This window comes from Zonotrichia leucophrys, chromosome 9, assembly GCF_028769735.1.
Source record: "Zonotrichia leucophrys gambelii isolate GWCS_2022_RI chromosome 9, RI_Zleu_2.0, whole genome shotgun sequence".
Lineage (NCBI taxonomy): Eukaryota > Metazoa > Chordata > Aves > Passeriformes > Passerellidae > Zonotrichia > Zonotrichia leucophrys.
The window spans coordinates 16471140-16495750 of NC_088179.1; the positions used below are offsets into that span (position 1 = coordinate 16471140).

Sequence of the window (24611 nt, forward strand, 5' to 3'; positions counted from 1 at the left end):
TACTCTGCATTGCTTGGATCAGAGACTTGCACCAGAAGAGGGCATTACTTAGCAAGTCACTGCCTGACTTCCACTTCATGAACATCAGGGGTGTATGCTGAGTTGTTGTGCCACCACTGGCTTTGGCTGCCAGATTAAGTAGGTTACTTTCCGTGGGTTTGGTATTTTGAACTCTTTTTTTGTTATCTTTTGTTGTTAATTTCTCAATGAGTTTCTGCAGACTCCTTGTTTGTCCCTGGGTCACATCCTGGTTGGGAGATGTATGCTCTCCCAGTCCTTGATTATCTCAGAGTATGCTTCTAGTCTGGAATGTTCATCCAGTATTCTTTATTTCCCCCTTGACCATCAGATTATCTCCTTCTTTGGAAGTAATCAACTCTTTAATGCCAGGTAAACTAGGAAGAAGCAAGTCCAAAGGCTGAAGGGTGTAGCACACACAGGATGTGAATATCTCCTCAGCAGGAATGTCTGGGAGAATAGCAGCTGATGGGGAATGTGAAACAGGAAGGCTGGTTCTAGCAGTCTGTGACTCCCTGCGGCACTATCAGTTCTCTGGGTGATTAACTGTTTGTTCCCCCCTTAATGAAAACTTGTCTCTGATGAAACCACCATAATAGAAAGCTGATGTTCTGGAGCATTCCCAAGTGTAGGTTAATATTTACAAGCTATCAGGTTCAGGTTTTATCTCCATCCCTTGCTGGCACAGAGATAAAATCCTTTTAAAAATCCCTTCTGATCTTTCTGGTTCATGACATGGCTTTAGTAAGACACTTTCCATATGGAACGGGTAAATATCTTAATGGAAATGTAAGTTTTTCTCATCATTTCAGGGACTAGTAACAGATGAAGAGCCCCCATGTACCAGGGGCCATGGCTTATAAGGCAGCATAAGTGATGGACAGTATCTCTGCAGGATACTTGTGCTAGGAAATGTCAGAATATTATTTCTGCCTCAATGGCTTAAGATCATGTTTACCTAATGGACTTACACTTGCATTTTGCAGGTGTTGTGTTAATATTAATGTGTTGTCTGAATTGTTAATATTTCTTTACTTCAACATTACATTAATGAAGGCTGCAGGGGATGTAGAAAAGACCTGGCTAATTAATTAAATCGGCAAAAAGCATCTTTAACTTTCCATCATGCTGCCCTTTGCTTCCACCTAATGGGTCTTGGCATTTCTGGTCAGCAGCCACGTAACACACGCTGCTGTGTGGAGCACTCAGCAACGCACTTGCTAATTTTTGTGACCCATAAATCACTTGCATAAACTTTTAATGGTGAGGAAAAGTGCCTTTCATTCCTGTTTCCTCCTTCCAGTGGGAAAGGCAGTCTGATAACAGGCAGTGCTGGCCTGATGTGTGGGGCTGGAGACTTTCCCGTCAGCAGAGGGACTGTCTGCATTCATTCAGGAATTCTTTCCATTCTCCTCCTAGCCAGACTCTTGATGACATTAATATTATGTGTCTTGTCATAAGCTGTGCTTTGGGAGCCAGTGGCATATCAGACTGCACGTCTCAGGAATGTGGACTGCCCAGCTTGGACACTGGCTGTGAGGTATCTCCCCTCTCCTCTGCCCCATCCCAGCCCCAGCCTAGCTCTGAGCTCATTCACCCACCAGAAATTACCATGGGCTGGAGAAAACTCAGGTCTCAGGTCCCTGCTCTGGCCCAAGGTGGCTGGGCACTCCCTTGCTTGGGAGCATCCTAATGCATTCCCAGATGTAAGGATTGCCAGCCCAGGTGTCATTGCTTCGTGAGACCCGGTAGTTGAGGACAGCACTGTGCATTAGTGGTCCATCCTTATCCCTTCCCTGTGGCTCTGCAGAATGGGAGCTGGGCTCTTGGCATCATAGCTGCCTTTGAGAGCCGAGATCTTGGAGACCTGGTGGCTCCTTGGAAAGACAGACTGGATCTGATACAGATCTATGGAAAGCAGGACTGGGATTCCCAACTGCACAGCTTCTGGAGGATTGCAAACTCTTTCCCATTGTCTTTCCCACAAAGGTGAAGGGCTTGTGCATTCAGGGAAGGGTTTTAACATTGCGGTCACTTTGATGCTGACACCTAGCACAAGTGGGAGGTCAGTGTGGCAGTGCCAGGCAGCCCTGAGGACTGGACACATTCCTAGAAGGGGACGTATATGAGGCTGTGTGCCCACTCTGAGTGAGCAGCACTCCAGGGGCTTCTTTGGGGTCCATGAAAAAAGGAATGTCTAGATCTAGGAAGGCCATTCCTGGATGGAGTTCTTCCTCTGTGTGTGATGCTGAGAGTAAAGTCCTCTGCCCTGGGCTCAAAAATGTGGTAATTGTGAGAAGATTGTGGAGAACAGTGGAGCTGAGGCTGAGGGAGCCTGCTGAAGTTGTGCCTCCCCATCCTGTGTGGCCCAGCACATGCATGCAGGTCTAAGCTTTCATCCCTGGCCCACAGCAGCTGAAAACTCTGTTTTGGCACAGAGGGGCACTTGAGCACCATGCCAGGAGTCTGAAGGTTGTCACCAATTAGCATGGAAAGGAGCAGACTGCAGTCATATTAACCTTTAATGAAGAGGCACAGCCCGCAGTGGCTGCATCCTCTGCAACACCAACACTTCAGTCCAAGGATGCCTCCTTTGCCATTGGAATCCAGACAGGAGGGAGGATGGTAGGACGGGCAGGTATTGACTTTATCCCTTCCATATGAACCACAGATGAGGGTGAGGAGCTCCAGGCTGGGCAGGGGGCCTTTTCCACCCACACAGCTGAGAGCCAAGAGGTCCCAAAGGCTCTGTGGCTGCTTGTGCCATCCAGCGCTGCGACGTCTGGCCTGACGCTGTGCTGCCAGATGTACTCAGCAATTTCATTTAACAGGGCTGCAAAGTGGTGCTGATAATTTCAAAGAAATTCAGTCAAATGGCTGAGGTTTTTCTAGCAGTCTTAATCCCTGTGTGCAGACCAGTACATCAGGCGTTAAGCAATTAATTCCTAATCATGCCAAATGCCTTCAGGAGCCCAGCGTCAGCATTGAGAACTTAAAACAGTTTTCCACTGTACCACAGATAATTTGGATAAAGCAAAGAGAGCAGTCTTGTGGCATTTCCAGCCTCAAGGTGTGAGAGTGGTCCATAAGTGACATTTGTATTCAGAGAATCCTCCCATGCATTTGTGTTGTAGGCATCTATTACTGGGAAGGCACCATAGCTAATATAAAGGGCATTCTTTATACCCCGGAAAGGGTGTTCATTATAGGGAAAAGCCATTCTAGCTTAGTAAGAAATGAATCTAAAACTGCCTCAGAGCTGCTATTCTCATCAAGTTTCAATGGTAGCAGTTTTAACCAAGAGTTAATTGAGCAATCTCAGAAAGTGGAGTAATTCCATTATTCAGCTATGCTTTGTACAAGGCTACTGCTAGCTGTGAGAGGAGCACAAATGACTTTCATCAAGCCAGGAACCGCCAGCATTCTTGCCTTTTACTACTTTTTCTTTCAAAAAAAAAGTAGGTCTTTTGGTCTTTTGGCAACTGTCATTGGCAACAGGAACTCCACACCAACATTACAAGGCTCATATGTAACACTGTAATCCAATTTTTTTGGATAATAGGGGATTTGATTTTCATGGCTCTTCAGGCAGCAGTGCTGTTCCAGAGTGGATGGCTGAAGATGCTCCTGTTTGTTGGATAGGCAGAGTGTCACCAAGAAAATAGCACACTGTTCTTGCAAAATTTTGCATGGAAAAGAGCCATTGGAAGTGCCCGCCCAGCTACTCACCAAAGAGCATAATTGTGTCATTGGCTGCTCTCTCAGGAGATGTGGGATTAGCTAATGTTGATTTTAGAAGAGCTTTTATAGAAACCTCTCAAGTTCCTCTGCTTCATGGAAGAGCTGTAATCAAAAATAAGCGAACATGATTTAAGGAAGAAAAAGTCATACCACATCCAGCATCTTTGGACCTAACACCTTGGGAGAGGGTTTGTTGGTTGAGCCTTGCTGCTGTTTCTTTACTGTTTTCCTTCAGCTGATGCTGCTCCTGTTGGATGTGAACAGGACTATTTGCAGCCTTCTGTGGGAGGTGACTTTGTGGGTGAATGCAGCAGGATTTAGAGTCCCATTCACAGGGGGTGGCTGTAGATCTCCTGTTTGGTGTGAGATTGTGCTGTAACAATAATCCCTTCCAAGCCAGCAGAGAGCAGGGGCTCCCAGCAGTGTACTGCCCTTAGCAAGGGAGCATAAATCCATCAGTGTCTTTAGAGCTCTCTCAGACACACACAGACACATCAGGGCTGCCTTTCTCAGCACCAGCTTTCCATGACACTGTTTGGTTCAAGTGTGATGCTGTCAAGGCTGTACTGTCCTAACCCTGCTTGAACCCAGCACGGAGCTGGACACACCTGAGGCAGGCACATAGATATGGGCTGAGAAACAGGATGCCTTTGACTGCAGGTTAAAGCACTAACCCATGCTGATCTGGGATGGTAAATCTATCTGTAGATAGGAAGAAATTTGAATAGCAGAAGTCTTGTTCCTTTTGTAGGAGGGAGTGCGTGCTATGAGAGGGAGACAAGATGGAGAGGAGCAGATGAGATATTGTGATGGGTTAGGAGAAAGAAGTTTGGTAACCCTTGCAGAAGAGGTTGGTAACATTTGGCTCTAGTCTGAACTGCTGGAAGAATGCTGGGGATTTGCTTGGTGGCAGCTCACCCAGCCAGAGGGATCACCGTTGGAAGGGGGGCTCAGACTCCAGCTCAGAACAGTTCAGCTCCGTCCTTTTGGGAGCAGGTTTTCCACAATGAGCTACACGTGAAGGAAAGACCAACTTCTCCAGCCCATCAAAAGCAAAGAGCCCTGCCATGGAAGGGCTGTGTGGTGTTTTGGGTTTATCTCTCACACCTCAGCTGTGATAACTCTTCCAACACCTGGATATTCCCATCAGTTACATCTTGTAGGAGAGGATGGAGGTGTGCAAGGCATTACGGGGGAACAGCTGTGCTCATCTCTCCAGCCCCACCTCACTGCCTTTTGCTCTGAAGCCCCTGGGTCTGTTGCCCTGCTGGAACAGCAGGTATTTTAGTGTCCTTTTGCTTTAAGGAAGCTGCCTGCCTCCTTCCTGCACTTACTGGATTGCACACAAAGTACTCCTTGTCTCTCCCTTTGAGCAAACCCTTCTTAGCTAATGTCATTTGTCAAGTTAATCAGGGAGAGTGGACACTTGGATGGCTGCTGTGCAGCCTAGCTGCATTGCCATGGAGACAAGCAGCCAAATAGGCATTTTACTTGCCCTGCCTCTCTTTGCAGATTTGCCATGAAAAACCATTATTTTATTTGCCATCAACCAAACAACTTGCTGAGGGCATCAGTAGTTTTTCAAGGTTGCTATCTGGAGATTGGGAAGGGTCTACCTAACATTTAATGGAGCAAATAGTAATGCTGATACTAAAGCAGGTCGAGGGTCTGAATGTGCAGCTCCTCTCTCCACATCCCATAGATGTTTGGCACTGACAGGAGTTGTCTGAGAGGAATTACAGCCCACTAGCTTGAGTTTGAGGTTGTAATCAAGATGTCATCAGTCCTCTTCAGTGAATGGTTTCATAGGTGACTATTTCCCTACAGAAGCTATGACTATCAAAAATACTTTGAAAGGCACCAAGACTTGTGTTTAAGAGCATCTCAGGAGCTTGAAATCTCCCCAGAAGTTGGTGAGGTGTAGGCACTGGCATGCCTTGGTCACATTTGAAACTTGGGAGAGTGTGAGCCCCTACACTCCAGCTGACCTCTTGCATAAGGCAGGCTGAGGATGAGTTTCATCCACATAACTCAAAACCAAAATCTGGATATTGAAAGAGCTGACAGGAGATGTACATATTAGAGAGCTCAAAAGCCATCCCATCTCTCCCTCTCCTTGCCCTCACATGTTAAGTGATGCATGGAGCAGGTTTGGAAATGCTCCCTCCTGCAGCGAGGTTAGCAGGACAGCTGGGATCTGCAGGCACCTATGGGAGGGACAGCCACCTGTTGACCCCTAGCCTGTCTGTGGGATGGCAGAGGAAGCCTCACATCAGCACAGAAAGGGCAAAAGTTCAGATCAGATTGTTTATGGGATTTTATGGAGCCAGGAGCCAAGGATAGCTCAGCTAATCCAGAGGAAACTGTAGCGATGGCGTTAGAATGCATTTCACATGGGATTCATTCAGCGCGCGTTCAGATGGACCAGTCTTTCTGTCTCCGTTTTTTTAGCCATTAAATATTTTTCTTTGTACTCCTGTCTGCCAGCTGCACTGAGCCAGACTCCAAGCTGGGCTGTTTTAAGAAAAAAACCCACAGAAACCCCAAAACCTCTTGTCGTTTGACCTGCTGACAAGTTAGCAGGGCTTCAGCACAGCTCCCAGCAGCATCAGCAGCAGCCATTGGGCTGGGTCCATGCTCTGCCAGCCAACCTCTGCTCCCACCAGCCCAGCATTCATTGCTTTTCTCCAAGCCACAGTGTAGTGCTTGCTTAGTTGAAGTCCTGGTGAGAACATGAGCTAAAAGTGCAACTGAAAGGCCACGTGGGGAGGGCAGGAAGGCAGTAGCTTTGCTGTGCCCTCCAGCTCCTCAGCACCTGAAGCCTTGCTGGCTTCATGGGCAGTCCTATCCCTGGCTCATCCTCCTGAGTCACCAACATCCCATGCAGTCACAGTGTGAGCTCCTCTTGGGATTAAGGTTTTCCTTTCAGGTGCACTGAGGTCACCACATTGAGTTGTTTCATGCAGATCTTGTCTCCTGTCTGTGTCCTGAGCCCCAGACTCTGTTGCTCTGCTGGAACAGGTAGGGTGGCTTAACTCCCATCACAGGTGCCAACTCCTTCACTGTCCCCTGTTTCCTGTTCCCTCTGACCCTGGTGAGCTCTCACATGCTCTGGATTACCCCAGCTGTGACTTGTGCCTACTGGAAGCTGCTTTCTCTTCCTGAACTCCTGATGTTTAGAGCAAATCTGACTAGGAGTTATAGAGCAGCCCCACACTCTTCTTCCCTTTCAAGCTTGCAGGAATGCTGCAGCATGGTGCATTTGGGGAGCAGCTCCATGACCCTGCAGTGATCCAGAGCTGGAAGGACCCTCTGTCCCTGCAGGGGGGTTTGGCATCAGCCCCCAGGGCATTGCAGCCTTCCCAGGGCACTCTGGTTTGTTACTCTGAGCTGACACAAACCAACCCATCAGATCCTGGGGCTTCCTTTCCCCCCAGATAGAGGAGTGTCCAACCTTATCCGTGTTACCTGATCCTTGAAAGCCTGAGCTGCAGATGCATCTCCCAGAGCCTGCCTCTGCCTTTGGGCGAGAGAGCAAGAATAGCTTTTCAATTCTGAATGTCCATGGTCACATCCTGCACACCCTGTCATGGGTGCAAAGCTCCTGGGTGTTTCCCAGGATGGGATTTTGCAGAGCAGAGTGGGTAGTATGTGCTGTTAGTTTTACTTCAACAATAAAAGCATCCCTGGCAGGAAGGTGCTCAGGTATGTGCTTCCATTTAGTACCTACAACATCAGAACAAAGGTATGTCCTGGAAATTGTAGAAGCCCAAGCCACAGAATGATAAAACAAAATGCAGAAGTTAATAATCAGGTGGAAATTGCATCCAGCCAAAAGTGTCACTGTAGATGGGAGATGAAGGGTTCACACTCCCATGCTCCCCAGGAACAGACACACCAGGGTCTGCTGCAGCATTTGCTCACAGTGTTCTTCTCTGGGACATGCAATGAGCACATATTGCCTATGACAAGGAGGAGATTTTGTTCACAAGTGTTTGTTGCTTTGTCCTTGAAAATGGGCTTTCATCTCCTTCTGTAGAGGCTGCAGTTCAAGGGAGGTGCAGAGGGACTCCATGGCCAACCTTTGTCCAAGTGCATCTGTGTAGCTGAGGCTGATGCTGGAAGTGCCTCCCTCTGCTTGCACCAAAGCCCATGGGAAGGAGAGGTGCAGCCTTTTGCAGCCTGCCCTGTTTTCTGTGCCTCACTGTGACCTGGCTCGGGCAGAAGGGGCTTCCCAGGTGTGAGCATGGGCTGGCCCAGCCTCACAGCTGTCCTCAGGCCATGCTCCCCACGTGCTGCTCGGTAAGGGTGGTGTGTCCCCCACTCTCAGGAGATGGGGATGGCCATGCCATGACCCGCTGGCTGCCACTGGCTGTCCCACAGCCGGGGTGCCCCGTGCCCCCGGGCCATGCTGTCCCACAGTGTCCCGGACCCCTGGAGCTGGTGGCTATAGAGGGACCGAGGTTGCCATCTGCCGGTTCTGCTGCACAGGAACAGCGAGAGCCTGGCTCAGCCCCCTTGAAGTGGCCCCTCGGGAGTTGTCCTGATCCTGCTCAGCATTGCCCACCTGCGACCCAGCCCTTGGCCTTTGGCAGCATATCCCCATGGGCCGGTGTTTCAGGGGACAGGGCAGGCAGCCCATTCCCATTTAGACCGTGCTGCTCCTGCCCTGCCCACGCTGCCCCTGGGCCAGGAAGTCCCTCCTGCCCTCCCTGTGGGGCTTCAAGTGTTGGCCTCTGGCACAAACCCTCTGTGAGAATCCACTGGGCTCTTAATAAGGGAGCTCCTTCCCATTAAAGACTAATATTTCTACTGCTGATGATCACTCTCAGGTGCTTATTTCTCCTCTGGGCTTGCCTTTATTTCCTTTCTCTTTCTAGTTTCTTGGCAAGTACTCCCAGGCTGAGAATGTATGACTGCTGGAGGAGTACCCCGGGAGTGCAGCACCTTGCACATCTCACCTGGGCAGTCTCCCCAGCAGTGACCAGGCTTGGGAGCTGCAGGAACCCTTGGCTGCAGCCCTGGTCCCCCAACCAGCCCTGCAAAATCACTGCTTTGACTGCAGGAGCAACAGGGCTGGGCTGGCACAACCAGCAATAGCTCACTCAGGCATTGCTGGGAGGATGAGGTTGCTTCTGTAAATCTATTATCTTTTTTGGCAATTAGCACCAGTTAGGAGCCCTGGGAATACATGCAGGAAATAGCAGGAAGCCCCGTTAAGCACATCTCTGGCTTATCAAGCCCAGTTAAACAAGTCCCCCGTGGCACAGCCCTGCTGCTGGTAGCACAGCCCATACACACACCAAAGATGATCTCTAGTGCTGGAATTGCTTTCCTGAGCACTGTGCAACCCCAGAGGTTTCCATTCAATGCATGAACATTCAGAGTGGAAAGTGAGGGGCTCACCCCAGCGTGGAATACCCCAGCACTCTGGCAATTGTATGGAGGAGCCTGTGGAGTCTCTGGGTGCCCAAGGCAGCCCTGCTGGAGCAGCGCTGGTGGCTTGTCCTGCCTGGGGACAGTGCTGTGCTGTGGGTGGGAGCCTGGCATGGGGCAGGGCTCAGAGCCTGGGCCTGGCCACACATGTGGAGCTGGGGATGGGGGAGCGAGCGAGGCGCTGTTTGCTCTGGCCCAGGAAGACAGAGATGTGTGTTTGTTTTCTGTGCTATCTCTCGCACGGCGTTTGTTTTGCTTGTCAAGCGTTCCAGGAGATAAAATGACCTAAAGGGAGATTATTTTATCCTAATTTAAGCTGTCAATTTATCACTGACTTCTGCTTGTCTGCGCCAGCAGGACAGCTTACTCTGAGTCCCTGGGGAAACCTCCGCTAGAAAGTGAGAATTTGGGGGGGATTTGCTGCAATCTCACAGCTAATCTGTGCTTATGTCAGCAACTACAAGCTGCTCCCCTGTCCCCCTGTGTCATATTAGTTCCCATCACTGTGGACAGGCTTGGCTTCCCAGGGGCCTCCCCTGTCTAACCTGGGCCTGGGGTTGTTTTTCTCGTGCTGCAGGCTGGTGGAAGAGTTCATGCTGCTGGCAAACATGGCTGTGGCCCATCAGATCTACCGCTCCTTCCCCGAGCAGGCCTTCCTGCGCCGCCACCCCCCGCCCCAAACCAAGCTGCTGAAAGACCTCATGGACTTCTGCAACCAAGTCGGCCTCGAGATCGACTTTAGCAGCGCGGGGACCCTGCATGTGAGTGGCCTGCCAGGGCCGTGGGGACAAGGATGGGCAGCTACATGATGGCATGCTCATGGCAGTGTGTGCTTCATTCCCTGGCCCCCTCTGCCCAAGCACAGCTGACAACTGTGCCATGCCAAAACAAAACACCTCCCTCACTCACTATTGATCCCATTAGCACTGAGCAGGGGTGGCCCAGCCTGGCCTAGCCAGCCATGTTGTGCACAGAGATTAGAGCAGAGTGGGAAGGACCTTGCAAGTGACCCCTGCACTGCCCTCCCTGCAATGGGAAGGATGTTTCAGTGCAGGAGCACTCACTGGGACACCCAGATTTCCTTCTCTGTGCAGGGAATTTGCTCCATAGCACAAGGAAAGTAGCTCTGCACGGGGCTGTGTCTGTCTGGGCTGCTGCAGGTCTCAGAGAGGGCAGGGTGGGGAGTGGGGTGACTGGGAAGGACTAGAGAGAAGTACTGGGAAAGTTCAGATGCAGCCAGGGCAAGAAGTGTCCAACCACTCCTGTGCTGAGCATGTCCTGAGACTGAACTCCAGCTGAACAGCACCGCGCAGCTTCCAGGATTTTCTTTACTCACCGCAACTGGACTGTGGATAATCCTCTGTTAATCCCATCCCTGCTGGCTCCTGCACGCCCCTCCAGCAGCTGGGACTGCTTTCCCTGATTGCTGTGCCTAGCCTATATCAGCAGAGGCAAGGCTGCTCACTCAGCTCCTCTCCTGCACTTTGAACCCTCCAGCCCTTCCTCACTGCTACCCCCAGGCAGTGACCTCCCATATCCATGTCTCCCCAGAGTCCCATTAGTCCCTGTGCTGAAGTTCTCAGCAGCTGGATGGGAGCCAGGCACAAGTCAGGAGAGGGTTTGCATCCTCTCTGTCACACTGCACAGCTGGGGCAGAGCCAGCAGTCCCCATGCCCTGGTGCTCCCTGCCACTGACCCCAGGTGGAGAGCCAGTTCTCAGGACTGTGTGTGCAGTCCTACCTGGGGCTGCTGGGACCACAGCAAAGCCCAATTGCATGTGCACCTTTTGGCTTACAAGGGGGTTTTCAGGAAGAAGGGGAAATTGGCTTTGACAGGCTGCTGTTACCATCAGTAAGGTCTGCCTGGGTCCCTTTACCACCATAACATGTCAACACTGAATGCTCTCTCTTTTCTCCTCCAGAAAAGCTTAAGTGAAACATTTGGTGCTGACAAATATTCCAGAGCAAGGAAAGAAGTGCTGACCTACATGTTCTCCAGGCCCATGCAGGTGAGAACAACGCTGTGCTGTTGGGCATGTCTGCTTGCAGCTTTCTGCTGTGACTCTATCTTCAGTCCTTGCCCCTACTGAGTTACCAGGCTGGTTGTGCACACAGAGGGAGTCAATAATACTGAATGTGGTGTTCCAAGGCTGCCAGCAGCTTCCTCTAGTGCCTCCAGCCCTGTGCAGCTGGAACTGGAGGCACTGGAGCAACAAAGCTTCACTGGCTGGCAAGGTCAGGCTGTCTTTCCTCACTGCCCACAGTGTCCCTGTTATTACTGGTTGGGATATTTCACCCTTGAAGTTGCATGAGGGCTGTTAGCAGACTCACAAGGACCCAGCCCTGTGAACAGCTGGGGTGGGCTCCATGGTTCATGTTTGTGTCATTTCTTCACATCATGGTATTCCAACTGGTCCAAAGGAGGAATTAAGAGTAGGGGTGTGCAGCTGGTCATAGGCACAGTCTGGTACCTGCTCTTGGAAGAGGGAAAGTTCTGTAAACCCTTCAGTCTCCCTCCAGCCCAGGTGGCTTTCTTTGACAGTCTCTGCAATGGAGGCTTGTGCTGCTCACACCAGTTGTCATGTTTGGTGCATCTGTAGCTCAGGACACTTACTTGGGTGTTTATCACCATCATGAAAAGTTTTTGTGAGGCATCAGCTGCATTTGCAGCTGGGCACGGCACAACCTTTTCTGAGGAAAGCCCTACCCCGTGGGGAGAAGGGGCACGTTCCTGAAATGATCTCTCTGCTGTGGCCTGCTTATCACTGCAGGAATGAATCATCTTCCCAACATCATTCATTTCACTGTCACTCTTGTAATTAGCTTATTTGCTTCATTTACTCATTAGCAGTGCCTGAAGTCCTGCTGTGTTTCTGGGACTTACTGCTTGTTTGCAAACGGTGCTGAGCTATGAAGCTGTTTAGTAAATCATCCTCTCACGTGTCCAGCTCAGGAGGGCTGCTTTGTAAAGAGCAGGAAGTGTCCTCTGGAGCTGGATGTGTTGTCCCAGATCCTGTATCCTGCTTTGGGTTATCCTGTCCCTTCTGTCACATCCTCCTTTTCTGGTGGAAGGTGCACTGATGACATGAGTTCCTTTGATTCCCTCTCTGGTCCTGCTGACTGTGGCACAAGCCTGCCTTTGCCAGTAGCAGCATGTGGAGCAAGCCTGGCTGCTGGCCAGGATGGATGAGCAAGGAGAAAGTTCTGCAGTGGCAGCAAGGAGGAGATGGGCTTTTGGGACCCATGGACTTGCTGAGATCTTGCTGTTATGGTCTCCTGAGACTGTGGTTGGAGAAGCAGTGGGAGTGATTTCAGATACTACACAGTGGCTCTCATTAAGATTTAGCCTTGTGAATATGTTAGATTTCATTACATAAAAGAGCTGTCAAGGTTTTGGGGATGAAGTCTTCTGCAGAGTAGATACCAGACAGAGAAAGGGGCACTTTTAAAGGAGATACTCCACAAGACATGATTTTGCCAGGAATTAGGCTTATTCCATCATCAGAAGACAAAGGTCCTGTGTGTTCAGGTGTGCTGTTCAGTCCACCCATACGTGGCAAACCTGCTGCCTGGCACACTCCTCTGATAGGCAAAACACTTGGAAAGGGGCAGACAGCTTCCAGGAGGAAGGAGCTTTCCCTGAGAGGAGTAATTTTTTGCTGTCTGCCACCAGCATGAGAGCAGATGGAAGAATCAGCCCCATCCTGCTGGATGTCGTGGTCCCTCATGGGGAAGAGGACAGATTTGAGTGCTGGCAGCTGCAGAGCACAGGCACTGAGGGGCCCAGGCTGTGGTGAGGGCTGGGCCATTGCTCTGGCAGATGGTGCAGCGAGACCGTCTGGTCAGGGCACTGGGGAGTCACCTGTGTCCCTGCACATGTCACAGCTCCCAGTGATAAAGCTGATGCTTCAGGGACAAGGCTGCAGCTAAATCAGCCTAAACAACCTGTCCACAGGTTTAACCCCTGGTTGTGCCAAGCCTGTGTCTTTCCTCTTCATTGAGTGCTGGTGGTCAAGACATCAGCCTCTGGGAGGAGGAGGGAGCTGGGAAGCAACTGGTAATGTGTGTGCCTGAGGGAATGCCTGGATTGGCATGCCAGGAGCCCTGTAACAGATGAAGGAGCAGTGACACACCATTTTTCAGGGGCTCAGTCACTCGGGGATTCAATCTGTCCGTGAAAGCAAAGCTGCCCCTGGTTGGCTGGGGCTGATTTATTTCCAGGCTCCTCGCAGTTCTCCGGGGATTGCAGCAAACTCTGGGGATTTGAGACCTCTTGTGAGTCAAATCTGTTAATGAGAAAACATCTGCTTCATGCCAGGCTGATGTCACTGGGTTGTACTGTCACAGTGGTGAGGATGGGTGTCAGATACACACTGGACTGGGCTCCCTGCAGGCTGCAGCCCTTCCATGGCCTAGGGCAGTATTTTTGCTGGGATACTTAAGCTGCTGCAAATGTCAGTGAGAGTCATGGGCTGCCAAAAGGGTGTCCAGAATGGTGCTGGACCCCGCAGTGGCCAGTATATCAATGAAGACAACAGCAAGCAGCACAGGACCTTCAGCATCTTTTCTGACTTTAAACAAGGTGGGGTATAACTCAAAACACTGCTAGGCATAGGGCAGGGATGGGCTCTTCCCATTGTCTTTCTCAGAGCAGGGATTTTGACTGGTGCTCTGCTTTCTGCCTGCCTGGCATTGTAGGGACCTTCCTGCCTTCTGCCCAGAAGCCTGGCGCAAGTGGCTGGAAGCTCCCTGTGGTTCTGTGCTGCCTGTCAGCACAAGGGCACTCATCCTCCCCCACAGCAGCCTCTGGAGCTCGGCGTGTCTCCCTGCCCAGCTTCATTCTGTGGGAGCTGAGCTAATTGAGTGGAGACCATACTTCGTGGAGTCCATCAGAAACAATTTAATTCTGGGTTGTGGAAATTGGCAGCCACTACAGCTCCTATCCCAGCTCTTGGGTCTCATAATAAGGCTGGGACTGATGCTGCTTTTTTTAACCTGCTCTATTTACTTGCCCGGATCAGTGCGTTGCTGCTCAGCAGGAGCTGGCTGCGCCACTGGCCTGGAGAGTGGAGGATACAGCTGCCCAAACCAAGGATCCCAGGACGGCTCTGTAATCAGAGCTGGCTACTCCTGTTTTTTTTAAATCACTTGCTCTTATTTTTAAATGAGTTCATTCAATCGCCACTGTGCCGTGACCCCGCCGCCACCCCCCTGACCTGCACAGCCTCCCCTCCCCGCCTGGGCCCAGCCCCCAGTGTTTTCCCAGCCCCAAGAGCTGGTGTTTCACAGATGTAAAAACAAAAGCTGTAACCTGTGGGATAACAGGGGTGACACAGGAGCAGTTCCTGCTGTAAGAGGCTGCTGAGCAGTGGTGCCGCTGTTGCCCTGGTGTTGGTTTGGATGGGCGGTTCAGCTGCTCAGCTCCCCAGCTGTCATGGTGGGATGGAGCAGCAGGGATAACAGCAGGGCTCTCTCTCCTCCTTGGAAGCCACTCATACCTGCCCTCAGTGCTCTCCAAGCATGCACAGTGTGTGTCTAAAGTCTGCAGCCAGACCCAGAACCAAAGAGCATCTGCTGGGCTCTCCCCTGGAAGATGAGAGGAAGGCAAATGAGCCCTAGGGCCTGAACAGAAGCAGGAAGCTGCTTAGACCCATGGGTGATATGAAAGTTGATGCAGTCCTTGGGGCCAGGCAGGGACAGCTGGCAGCCAGCAGCTCCTGGCAATGGCTTTGCCCCTTTTATTCTGTGCTCAGTTTCTGTAGTGCCTGTGTAGCCCAAACTGAGCAGCAGGTGAAGGACCGCCAGCAGACAGGAGGGCCATTGGCTGCTGGCACTGTGTCTCACAGAGCCAGACCCCTCCAACCTCATGGCACCACCCCTGCTCACAGCCTTGCCTGGTTTCTCCCCGTTTCAGATGGCTCTCTACTTCTGCACCGGCGTCCTGGATGACGAGAGGCTCTTTCACCACTACGCCCTGAACGTGCCGTTCTACACCCACTTCACGTCCCCCATCCGCCGCTACGCCGACATCGTCGTGCACCGCCTGCTCTCCGCCTCGCTCGGTGCGTGTGCTGCCCTGCATGGGCTGCGACAGGGACAGGGGCCATGGCATGGCTCTGGAGCAGGAGGGAACGTGGGCGTGTTATTGTCACTTGTCCCCTTTGCAGGTGCCAGATCCCCCATCACAATGGAGAAGGAGGCCATCCAGAAACAGGCCGATCACTGCAATGACCGGAAGATGGCTTCCAAGAGAGTGCAGGAGCTCAGTGCTGACCTCTTCTTCTCTGTCTTTGTCAGGGTAAGACCCAAGGCTCTTGTCTCCCAAGGCATCTGTGGATTTCCCTGTGAAGGCCCAGCCTACATGGGCAGGGGCTGTCTCTGCCCACTTGTCTTTAGGAAAAGCAAACAGTGAGAGGACACTCTCAGCAACCACCACTGCTGGATCCCAGGACCTTGAGACACTGTCTTGGGGATTGCTGAATGAGATCTGCTGTGTAGTGACAGCTCTGTCTCTTGACAGGAATGTGGTCCTCTGGAGTCAGAAGCCATGGTCATGGGTGTCCTGAGCAAGGCCTTTGATGTCCTGGTGCTGAAGTTTGGAGTCCAGAAGCGCATCTACTGCAATGTAAGTACCTCACCAGTGTGAGACAGTGCCAACCCTGCCTTGTCAGAGCAGCCTGGCATCACTGCAGGCAGCGGCTGTCCCGGTGCCCTTTTGTGCCAGCCCTGCAACAGGCAGAGGTGTGCCCTAGCTGGGCCAGCCAGAGGGGAGGGAACCTTCCTGGAGTTTGCCTTCCATGCCTCAGCCCAGGCAGGCACAAGGGGCTGGGGGGTCTGGATCAGCCCAGTCTCTGGGGACCAGCTTCTCCCTGTGACATGCTGGGTAAAAGTGAATAAAGCCAGATTCAGGGGAACAGAGATAAGTGTGGATCTGAAGTGAGGACAGGGAGCAAGGCTGGCTTTCATTTCATTTAATCAGGTGCTTTATCTGGGGCTGTGACAGCAGTGCTGTGGGCCAGCACCTGCACTTGGTGACAGCATCCTCTCTTAATAACCTGGTTATATGTCTGGCAATGACATCTTTAACAGGACACAGAGCATGATATATGGGCTGGTAATGTATGGCAGCAGCCCCTGATTTACGTGCTAGGCTCAGGCTCACAGGCTGCTGCATCCCAGTTGCTGAAGAGCTGCAGAGGCAGCTGGGCTGTGCTGGGCAGAAGCAGCCTCAGCCCCATCCACAGGGGAGCTGGGGGAGAGCTGGGGGGGCACGTTCCCAATACCCTCCCTGCCTGCAGGCGCTGCCCTTGGTGGACTTCCGCTACCAGAAGGCAGGGAAGAAGCCAGAGCTGACACTCCTGTGGGAGCCAGAGGAGCTGGAGGGGGAATCTGTGCCCCAGGTAAGACCTCCACAGCATGGGACAGGCTCACAACACCAGGGAGGCTGCGGGCAACATGTGGGTGCTGTGATGTCTGCAGGGACAGGTCTGGGAGGCAGCACTTGCCTCGCAGGGTGTCAGTCCTGCTGTGTCCCCTTCCCAGTGAGCCCAGCTTCAACCTCAGCCTCCTGTGCCATCCATTCCAGTCCCATCACTGCCCTCACAATCTGACCCCTCCACAGCCTTCAGTCTTTGCCCTGCCTGCTGTGTGCCCTGCCTCCCAGTTCAGGTTTTTCCAGGAATTGAATTAACATGCTGTTTACTTCCTCCTTCCAGATCATCAATTAAGATGCTAAGTAAGATCAGCCTTAAGGCAGCTCTTGTCTAGACCCTTCCCCCATCCTGGCACTCTTTGCCCCTGACATGGCTTTTTCTTGGGGTTTCCATCCCTGTGACAGGGTTTAGCCTCAATTAGGAGAAATTTTTTAAATCAGACTTCCTGAGATGCAGTCTCAAAAGGCTTAACAGCATCTAGAAATCTCTCTCTTGTGTCCCTGTCATCTATTAACTTGGTAACTCAATCAAAGGGAGCAATCACATTTGTCTGGCTTGATTAAGTGGTGCTTCTTTGCCAGCTTTTGTCTGGCATGGCTGTAAAACCCCAGCTGTGTTGACTGCTGCTATCTCTGTCTGAAGGGCTGAATCCCAGCCTCTCCCTGCACTGCTCCAGGGGCTCTGCCCTTGAGCCCCAGTTCCATCCAAGCCCAGCACATCCCATCCTTGCCCACTCAGGTTTCCTGACACAGAGTGGGCTGACCCTCCCAGCTGGGGTGATGCGTGTGCTGGAGAGTCCTTCCCAGGGTGGATGTTGTGATCAGAGCTGGATCTGGCTCTGCAAACATTTCTGCAGGCCTCCCTCCCTTTGAAGCTGAGCTTTCCTCTCTCAGCTTGGCTCAGAGAAGCCCTGAGGATGTAGCCTGGAGTGGCCTCAGTTCCCTCTTTCCTACAGGAGCAGGGATCACTTACACCCTAGCAGGGAACTGATGAAAAATGATGCCTCAGTGTGAGCAGGGCCCGTTTTGGTTAAGAAAACAGTTGGTAGAGGAAACTCCTCCACAAACCTTCCACACCTCCTAAGAAAACACTGGAGCTCTCCCATGGGATCAGACTCTGAGCTGTCCTCCAAGCCAGCATATCCTTGAGTTTACAAATCTCTAGCCCTGGGATGAGCCAGATTCCACTGAGCCATGCTGTACTCTGGTAGATGTCACCTGGACACCCCACAGCACGCCAGCTCCCCAGCTGTCCCCAGCCCTTGGTCTCTGCTTCCTGGTTTAGCTGAGCCTGGCCAGGCAGTGGGAGCATCAGGGAAGGCTGTAAGTGAGGAGGTGTGCTGGGGTCTGGGCTGTTGTTTGGCCCTGCCATAGAGGGCAGATGTTGCCCCCATTTCTCTCTGATCTCCAGGAGATGACCAGGGCCTCACTCAGGGGTGGAGTAATAAGTGGATCTAAGACTCAGAGGATTTTATGTGAAATTGTGCTGTTTCACAGCAGTTCAGCAAAGGGATAATGCAGGATTGCAAGGGAGAACCCTGATTCTCCCCCTTTGGCTCCCCCATATGTGGGGGCTTTCCCCTGAACACCACCCCCTGCACTGCAGCTAGCTGGGGCAGGCAGGAGCTGATGCTCAGTAACTCACAGCTCTCTGGCAGTCAGTTGGGATAGGATTTTCCTGCAGGTTGCTCCTCACTGGCCACTTCGGTACATTTAAGTCTCAATGAGATTTTCCTTGTCTGAATGATCAATCTGGAGCAGCTGATGCTGGATGAGCTGGGAAGGGTTTGACAAGGTTACACCAGTACCTCTGAGCCTGCTTCTGGTGGGGCCAGCCCTGAGCAGATGGCCCCAGTGAGCCCTGCTACAGCACAGAGAACTGGCTCCAGCAAGCAGAGTCCCCAAATGCCTGTGCATGACCCCAGGACAGCCCTTCCCAATGTCCCAGCCAGCCCCTTAACTGTGCCTCAAGGACAGAGCAGATCAATACTTTCCAATCCATCAATCACAGCAAGAGCTGGGCTCAAAGGAGCAGGGAGATGGCAGCAGCAGTGCAGTTCCTGAACAGGAGGGATTGATTTTCTGGGGTCTTCGTTCCCTTGCATCTCTCTTATCTATTGTGCTCCCTTCCTGGGTCTCCTCTCCCTGTAGGAGCACAGGCACATTGTTCCTTCCTTGTGGGATGCTGAGGAAATGCTTAATGTCATGTGGAAACCCTTCTCAGCACAGCTCAGCCTTGGCTCTTGGCCAAGCTCCATTAAGGGATGATGTGATTCTGTGGCTGGAGAGGGGAGGCACGGGTGGCCTTGAGGGGAGATTGGGACCCAAAGCCAAGGACACAAATGCCCACAATTCTTCCCAGACTGTGTGGAGAGCAAGAGTGGGACATGATCATGCTGGGATAAGTGAGGATGTTTTGGGAGGCTCATTCAGGTTGGCTTGGATGCCCTGGGTGGTGTCAGAGTTCGTGGTGTTGCCCTTGAGGATGCTGTCTCCAGCCCTAGGAGCATCCTGGACCCCAGCAGAGCTGTCTGAATCCATCCTGCCCTAATTCTTGGTTCCTCATGGGTGAACTGATGGAGGCAGCAAAAGCCAATGCAGCTTTAAGCAAATCTTGGTGTGATTCCAGGCTGCCTGAAAACCCTCTTTTCTCTCTTTCTCTCCCTTGATGAAGGTGATCACCATTTTCACGCTGGTGGAGGTGGTGCTGACGGCAGATGGTGGCCCCCTCAAGTACAGTGCCCTGCTCAAGAGGCCAAGCTTGGACAAGTGAGAGCCCTGGCTCTGTGTGCTCCCCACTGCTGATGCTCCCTCACCTCCCAGGCCCCGCTCCAGCACCTGCTGGAGGCAGAAGGGACCCACAAGGACTTTGGGGTTTTGAGTTTTAAAACCATTGTGGTTTTATTTCTGGTTTGGATTTTAACTCCGCCTGGGAGCAGGGCTCAGGGCTTGAGCCTGCCCCAGGCAGAACATTTCTACTCTTGGGTATTTTTAGCATGATGCTTTCTTAATGTTTTTTTTAAGGCAGTGGTGTCCATCTGCAGCTTCAGTGCCCGTGGTGAGGGCTGAGAGAGGGGATATGCATCCCCAGGAGCAGAGAGGGGCTGGCTCCACCATCCCAGGTGGGATGTGGACACAGGGGGATGCAGCCATGGGGCCGTGCAGGAGGGTTTCTTGCAGGGTTGTGTGTCATGTAATAAAAGCCGGGTCAGCAGCTGTGTATGGAGCTCGTGCAGGTTTTATTTTGTTCCCTCCATGTTCCCAGCGGTAATTCACCTCTGGGCAGCCCCCTGCCTTCCCATGCCTGCCACTTCCCAGGCATTATGGAATTTGGCCTCACTGCCTGTCCCAGCCTCAGATATGCTTGGCCAGAAGATGTGACATCAGGGCAGGTGTTCCCAGCTCCTGATCCTGCAGGTATTCCCTCAGTCCCTCTGACTTCATCAGGAGTTCCTGTGTGTCTGCTCCAGTCCCTCACACCTTGGCCTCCAGCCTAACCCTGCTCAGGCACCCTATGGGACCATGTCCTTGCATCCAGTGCCTCACTGACCAACTGACCTCTGCCATCTCCAGCCACCTCTGCCTGCTCTGTCCCCATGTCCCCCACCCACACTCTGAGCATGTGTTGGGGGCATGGGCTGCTCTGGCAACCTCCACACCATCACAAGAAGTGTCTGGTGAAGGGATTGACATCTGACAAGAAGGAATAGATCCATTGTGCCAGGCAGGCAGGGAGCCCTGCATCCCTCTGCCCCATCAGTGGTGACAGCCATGGCCAGCACCAGCACATCAGCCATCTGTGGGAGCCGGGAGCTGGCCAAACCTCGACTGCCTGGGTCAGGATGGGGGATCAGGGCTGGGCACAGCACACTTCCTAGGAGCTGGTGAAGCCATCAGTGACACCTGTAGTCCCCAGGACTTGTGCTCATGCAGTGTCCTTCCAGATGGCCTGGTGCAATCAGGGGCGATGTCACCTGATGCTGGTGACAGGGGCTGTTCCTGCCCACAGAATGTACCCCACTGTGCAGTGTGCTGGCATGGGCTGCCCCAGGGTGCCCAGCATGTCAGGCACCAGCTGTCCCAGGAGCTGGTAGGCAGCGTGTGACTGGCTGGGAGAGGGGACCAGAGAACACTGACACCAAAGCCATTACGTCCACTCCCTACCCCTCAGCCCAGTGTCCCCCTCCTCGGGTTTGTCTCAGGAGAAACCAGACAAATCCAGCCTGGCCCAGCTCAGCCTGTCTGCAAAAACAGCCCTTTGCCCTGTGCTCTCCCTCTCACTCCCCAGGGTCCCCCAGCAGCCGCCCCCATGGGAGCTGGGGCCCAGAGGTGCCCTGGTCCTCAGGGACAGGCTGGAGGTCCTGCCTTGCTGGTGGGGGCAGGGATGGCCCCAGGGTGGGGCGCTGGCATTGGGAGGGCCCTGAGAGGGCTGGGAGATAGCCGGTGAATGTTATCAGCTCATCATCTCAGGGGACAGGGAAGAGCCATAAAGGGCCGTCCCTGGGCCTGGACTAGGGCAGCATTCCAGGAGGAGCTGGTGGGCAGCATGGGGCGGCCGCTTTCCTCTGGAACCTGCCTTCTCCTCTGCCTCCTCGCCCAGCTTGCCGCTGCAGCCTCTGGTGACCAGGGACGCGTGGGACAGTGGGGTAAGAACCTCTGGTGGGGGATGCTGGGGCTGGTGTCACTTCCTGGGGGATCTCCAGGGACCATGTCACCTCCCCTTGGGATGCCAGCAAATGGGAACCCTCACTGCCACCTCAGGGTGCTCTGAGACCACAACCTTTGAATGGGTTGGTCTCAGCTTCCCCCCAGAGCAGGCTCTGCTCCCCCCCTGCCCCGTCCCTGCTGCTCCCAACCCCCATTCCTGACTTTGGATAAAGTGGCCCAATAGCCACAGCCAGCCGTGGTTACCCAGCCATTGCACACTCGCTGTGGCTGATCCTCAGGCTCCTCATCCACTCTGCCAAGAGGTACAAGTGACTTCCCTGCCAAACTGTGCCTCAGTTTCCTTTTGCAGGTAGTTTCTGAGCAGTGCTGGTCTGAAAAGTCATGCTGATCTCCTGGGGCTTCCTGGTCCTCCGTGGGGTGGGCTTATAGCAGCTAAATTCACATCACGTAGAGATGGGCATGCTGGACATCCCAGGGATGCACCTGGAGGCTCCCAGCTCTGTTCTCACCTCCAGATGCTGAGAAGACCCCGGGCTACTGGAATAAAGGTGCCAGGAGGAGGCTGGAGTTGGCCCTGGCTTTGCAGCCAGCAGCACAGCGGGCCAAAAACATCATCCTCTTCATGGGTGACGGTGAGTGCCCCGGGTCACTGCCAGGCCCTGCAGCTCCCCAGCAGCCAGGGGATGTGGCTGATGAGAAGATGGGGCTGGGGCAAGCCCTCAGGCAGTGCCTGGGGAGGGCAGGGCTGTCCCTGGTCCGGCCACTGCCCCCCAGTGACTCAGACATGGCCACAGGCATGGGGCTGTCCACCATGTCAGCAGCTCGGATCTACAAGGGGCAGCTGGCCGGTGGCTCGGGCGAGGAGAGCGTCTTGACCATGGAGACCTTTCCCCATGTGGCCCTGGCCAAGGTGAGTGGGGCAGGGCTGGGGGGACACTCCTGCTGCCCCTGCTTGAAACCCCACTGCACCCATCTGCTTCCAGACCTACACCATCGACCGGCAGGTGCCCGACAGCGCTGGCACGGGCACCGCCTACCTCTGTGGGGTGAAGGCCAATGCCAAGACCCTGGGCCTGAGCGGGGCAGCCGTCTATGGGAAATGCCACACCACCTTTGGCAACGAGGTGGACTCTGTCCTGCACCGGGCCAGGCTGGCAGGTATGGGACAGCAGGAAACCCTGTTGGAAAGCCGGGCACGGCCATCCAGTGCCGTGCAGGGCTGGATGGGCTCCGTGTAAACCTTTGGCCACGCTGCAGGCAAGTCTGTGGGCATCGTGACGACCACGCGGGTGCAGCACGCGTCCCCCGGGGCAGCCTACGCGCACTCGGCCAGCCGGAGCTGGTACGCTGACGCCAACATGCCCAGGGAGGCCCTGCAGGACGGCTGCAAGGACATCGCCTACCAGCTGGTGCACAACACTGACATCAACGTGAGCTGGGGAGCGGGAGCGGGAGGGAGGGGCCGTGGAACACTGGGAGGGTCTGCTGAGCTCCCTGCAGGTGATCCTGGGCGGCGGGAGGATGTACATGACCCCCAGGCACACTCCAGACCCTGAGTATCCAGAGGACCCGCATCAAAATGGCACCAGGAAGGACGGTCGGGACTTGATTGCTGAGTGGCTGAGTGCCAAGCAGGTAGTGTGTGGGGGAAGAGGAGATGGAACCCTGGGCACAGGGTGTGTGTCATTGGCACTGGTTTTGCTCTTGCTGGCAGGGTGCCCACTATGTCTGGGACAAGAAGGGCCTGGATGCGGTCAAAGACGACTCTGTGAGCCACCTTATGGGTAGGAGCATCACTGGCTGCACCAGTGGCAATGCTTCTTCCTCCCCTTTCTGGACATGTCAGCAGAGGCACAAAGCAGCCCCGGCATGGACCCCCTCACCCTCCTCCCCCAGGCCTCTTCGAGCCCAAGGACATGAAGTATGAGCTGAACCGCAACACATCCACAGACCCCTCCATCGTGGAGATGACAGAAAAGGCCATCCGCATCCTGCGCAGGAACCCCAAGGGCTTCTTCCTCTTTGTGGAAGATGAGTAGCTCCAGGCGGGCAGTGTGGCTGGGGCTGAGGTGGGATGTAGGTCCTGGGAGTAGGTGGCCATGCAAGGGGACCAGGGAGAGGGTGACAGCCACATTCCCTGTGCAGGTGGCAGAATTGACCATGGCCACCACAGTGGCCGAGCCAAGCAGGCGCTGATGGAGGCCGTGATGCTGGACCGGGCGGTGGCACGGGCAGGAGAGCTCACGTCCCCTGCTGACACCCTGACCGTGGTAACGGCCGATCACTCTCATGTCTTCACTTTTGGGGGCAGCACACCACGAGGCAACTCCATCTTTGGTGGGTCCTGGAGAGGGGCAGTGAGCATCCCTCTTTCCACCTCACCCTGTTGCTCCAAAGCGAGGTTGAGCTTGCCCAGGCAGGGAGCTGGGGAGGGTACCCAGCTGGGACAGGGGGTGACAATGTCCTTCCCTGTGCCAGGGCTGGCCCCCAAGAAAGCCAAGGACAAGCGAGCCTACACCAGCATCCTCTATGGCAACGGTCCTGGCTACAGCATCCGTGATGGGGCCCGTCCAGCTGCCAGCCTCCCTGCTGCAGGTACCAGTCTGCTGGGGAGGTGGCAGAGCCATGGGGTGGCTGGGGACAGATTCCCAGTGAGTCTGATGGGGATTTGGTGGAGGCACACAGTGGCTGGGGACAGTATCACACTGGCATGGCCATGGATGCCACACAGGGTCCTGGTGCCACTGTGAGGCTCAGGAGTCACCACACTGCAGAAATCAGGCTGGTGCAGGAGTGATGGGAGCTGTCCCCCAGCCCCGTGACATGTCAGCAAGACAGACCCCAGCCTCATTTCTCCTCTTCCCCCTGCAGAGGACAAGGACTACAGACAGCAGGCAGCTGTGCCCCTGGAGACAGAGACTCACAGTGGGGAAGACGTGGTGGTGCTGGCCCAGGGCCCCATGGCCCACCTGTTCCACGGGGTGCAGGAGCAGCACTACATCGCCCACGCCATGGCCTACGCCGCCTGCCTCGAGCCCTATGCCACAGAGCCCGGGTGCATGGCAAACCGCAGGGCCTCCCATGGCCCACGGTGCTCCCCACAGCCCCTGCTGGCCCTCCTGGGCCTCTGCATGGCAGCCCTCACAGGGAGGCACTGAGAGGCTCTGGCTGAGTCCCACTGTGGGCAGGACCAAGGGATGCAATAAACACAGGTTGCTTGTCTCCATCTGCCCTGCAAAAGTTCTCAGTGGCCATCACCTCCTGAGGTGCTGCCCTGTGCCTGCCCCCCCAGCTGGCTGTGCCTCCTGGCTCTACCC

The 24611-nt window shown here is 53.9% G+C and overlaps 2 protein-coding genes across 2 annotated transcripts in view; both read left to right on the plus strand.

Moving 5' to 3' along the window:
• The window catches only part of DIS3L2 (DIS3 like 3'-5' exoribonuclease 2), a 179158-nt gene extending 159316 nt beyond the window's left edge, over positions 1–19842 (plus strand). Inside the window, exons 16-22 of the mRNA XM_064720694.1 lie at positions 9773–9956; positions 11117–11203; positions 15109–15256; positions 15362–15492; positions 15715–15819; positions 16493–16594; positions 19301–19842. Of these exons, the coding sequence (XP_064576764.1) occupies positions 9773–9956; positions 11117–11203; positions 15109–15256; positions 15362–15492; positions 15715–15819; positions 16493–16594; positions 19301–19399 (856 nt within the window). The 3' untranslated portion in view covers positions 19400–19842. The remainder of the gene's footprint in view (positions 1–9772; positions 9957–11116; positions 11204–15108; positions 15257–15361; positions 15493–15714; positions 15820–16492; positions 16595–19300) is intronic.
• A 1330-nt stretch (positions 19843–21172) lies between these two features.
• On the plus strand, positions 21173–24579 carry LOC135451857 (intestinal-type alkaline phosphatase-like). The gene is made up of 11 exons (XM_064721441.1): positions 21173–21272; positions 21810–21926; positions 22089–22204; positions 22278–22452; positions 22552–22724; positions 22795–22929; positions 23009–23078; positions 23191–23323; positions 23438–23631; positions 23773–23895; positions 24166–24579. The coding sequence occupies exons 1-11, from the start codon at positions 21173–21175 to the stop codon at positions 24450–24452; spliced, it is 1623 nt and encodes a 540-aa protein (XP_064577511.1). The 3' UTR covers positions 24453–24579.
• Positions 24580–24611: the final 32 nt, after the last annotated feature.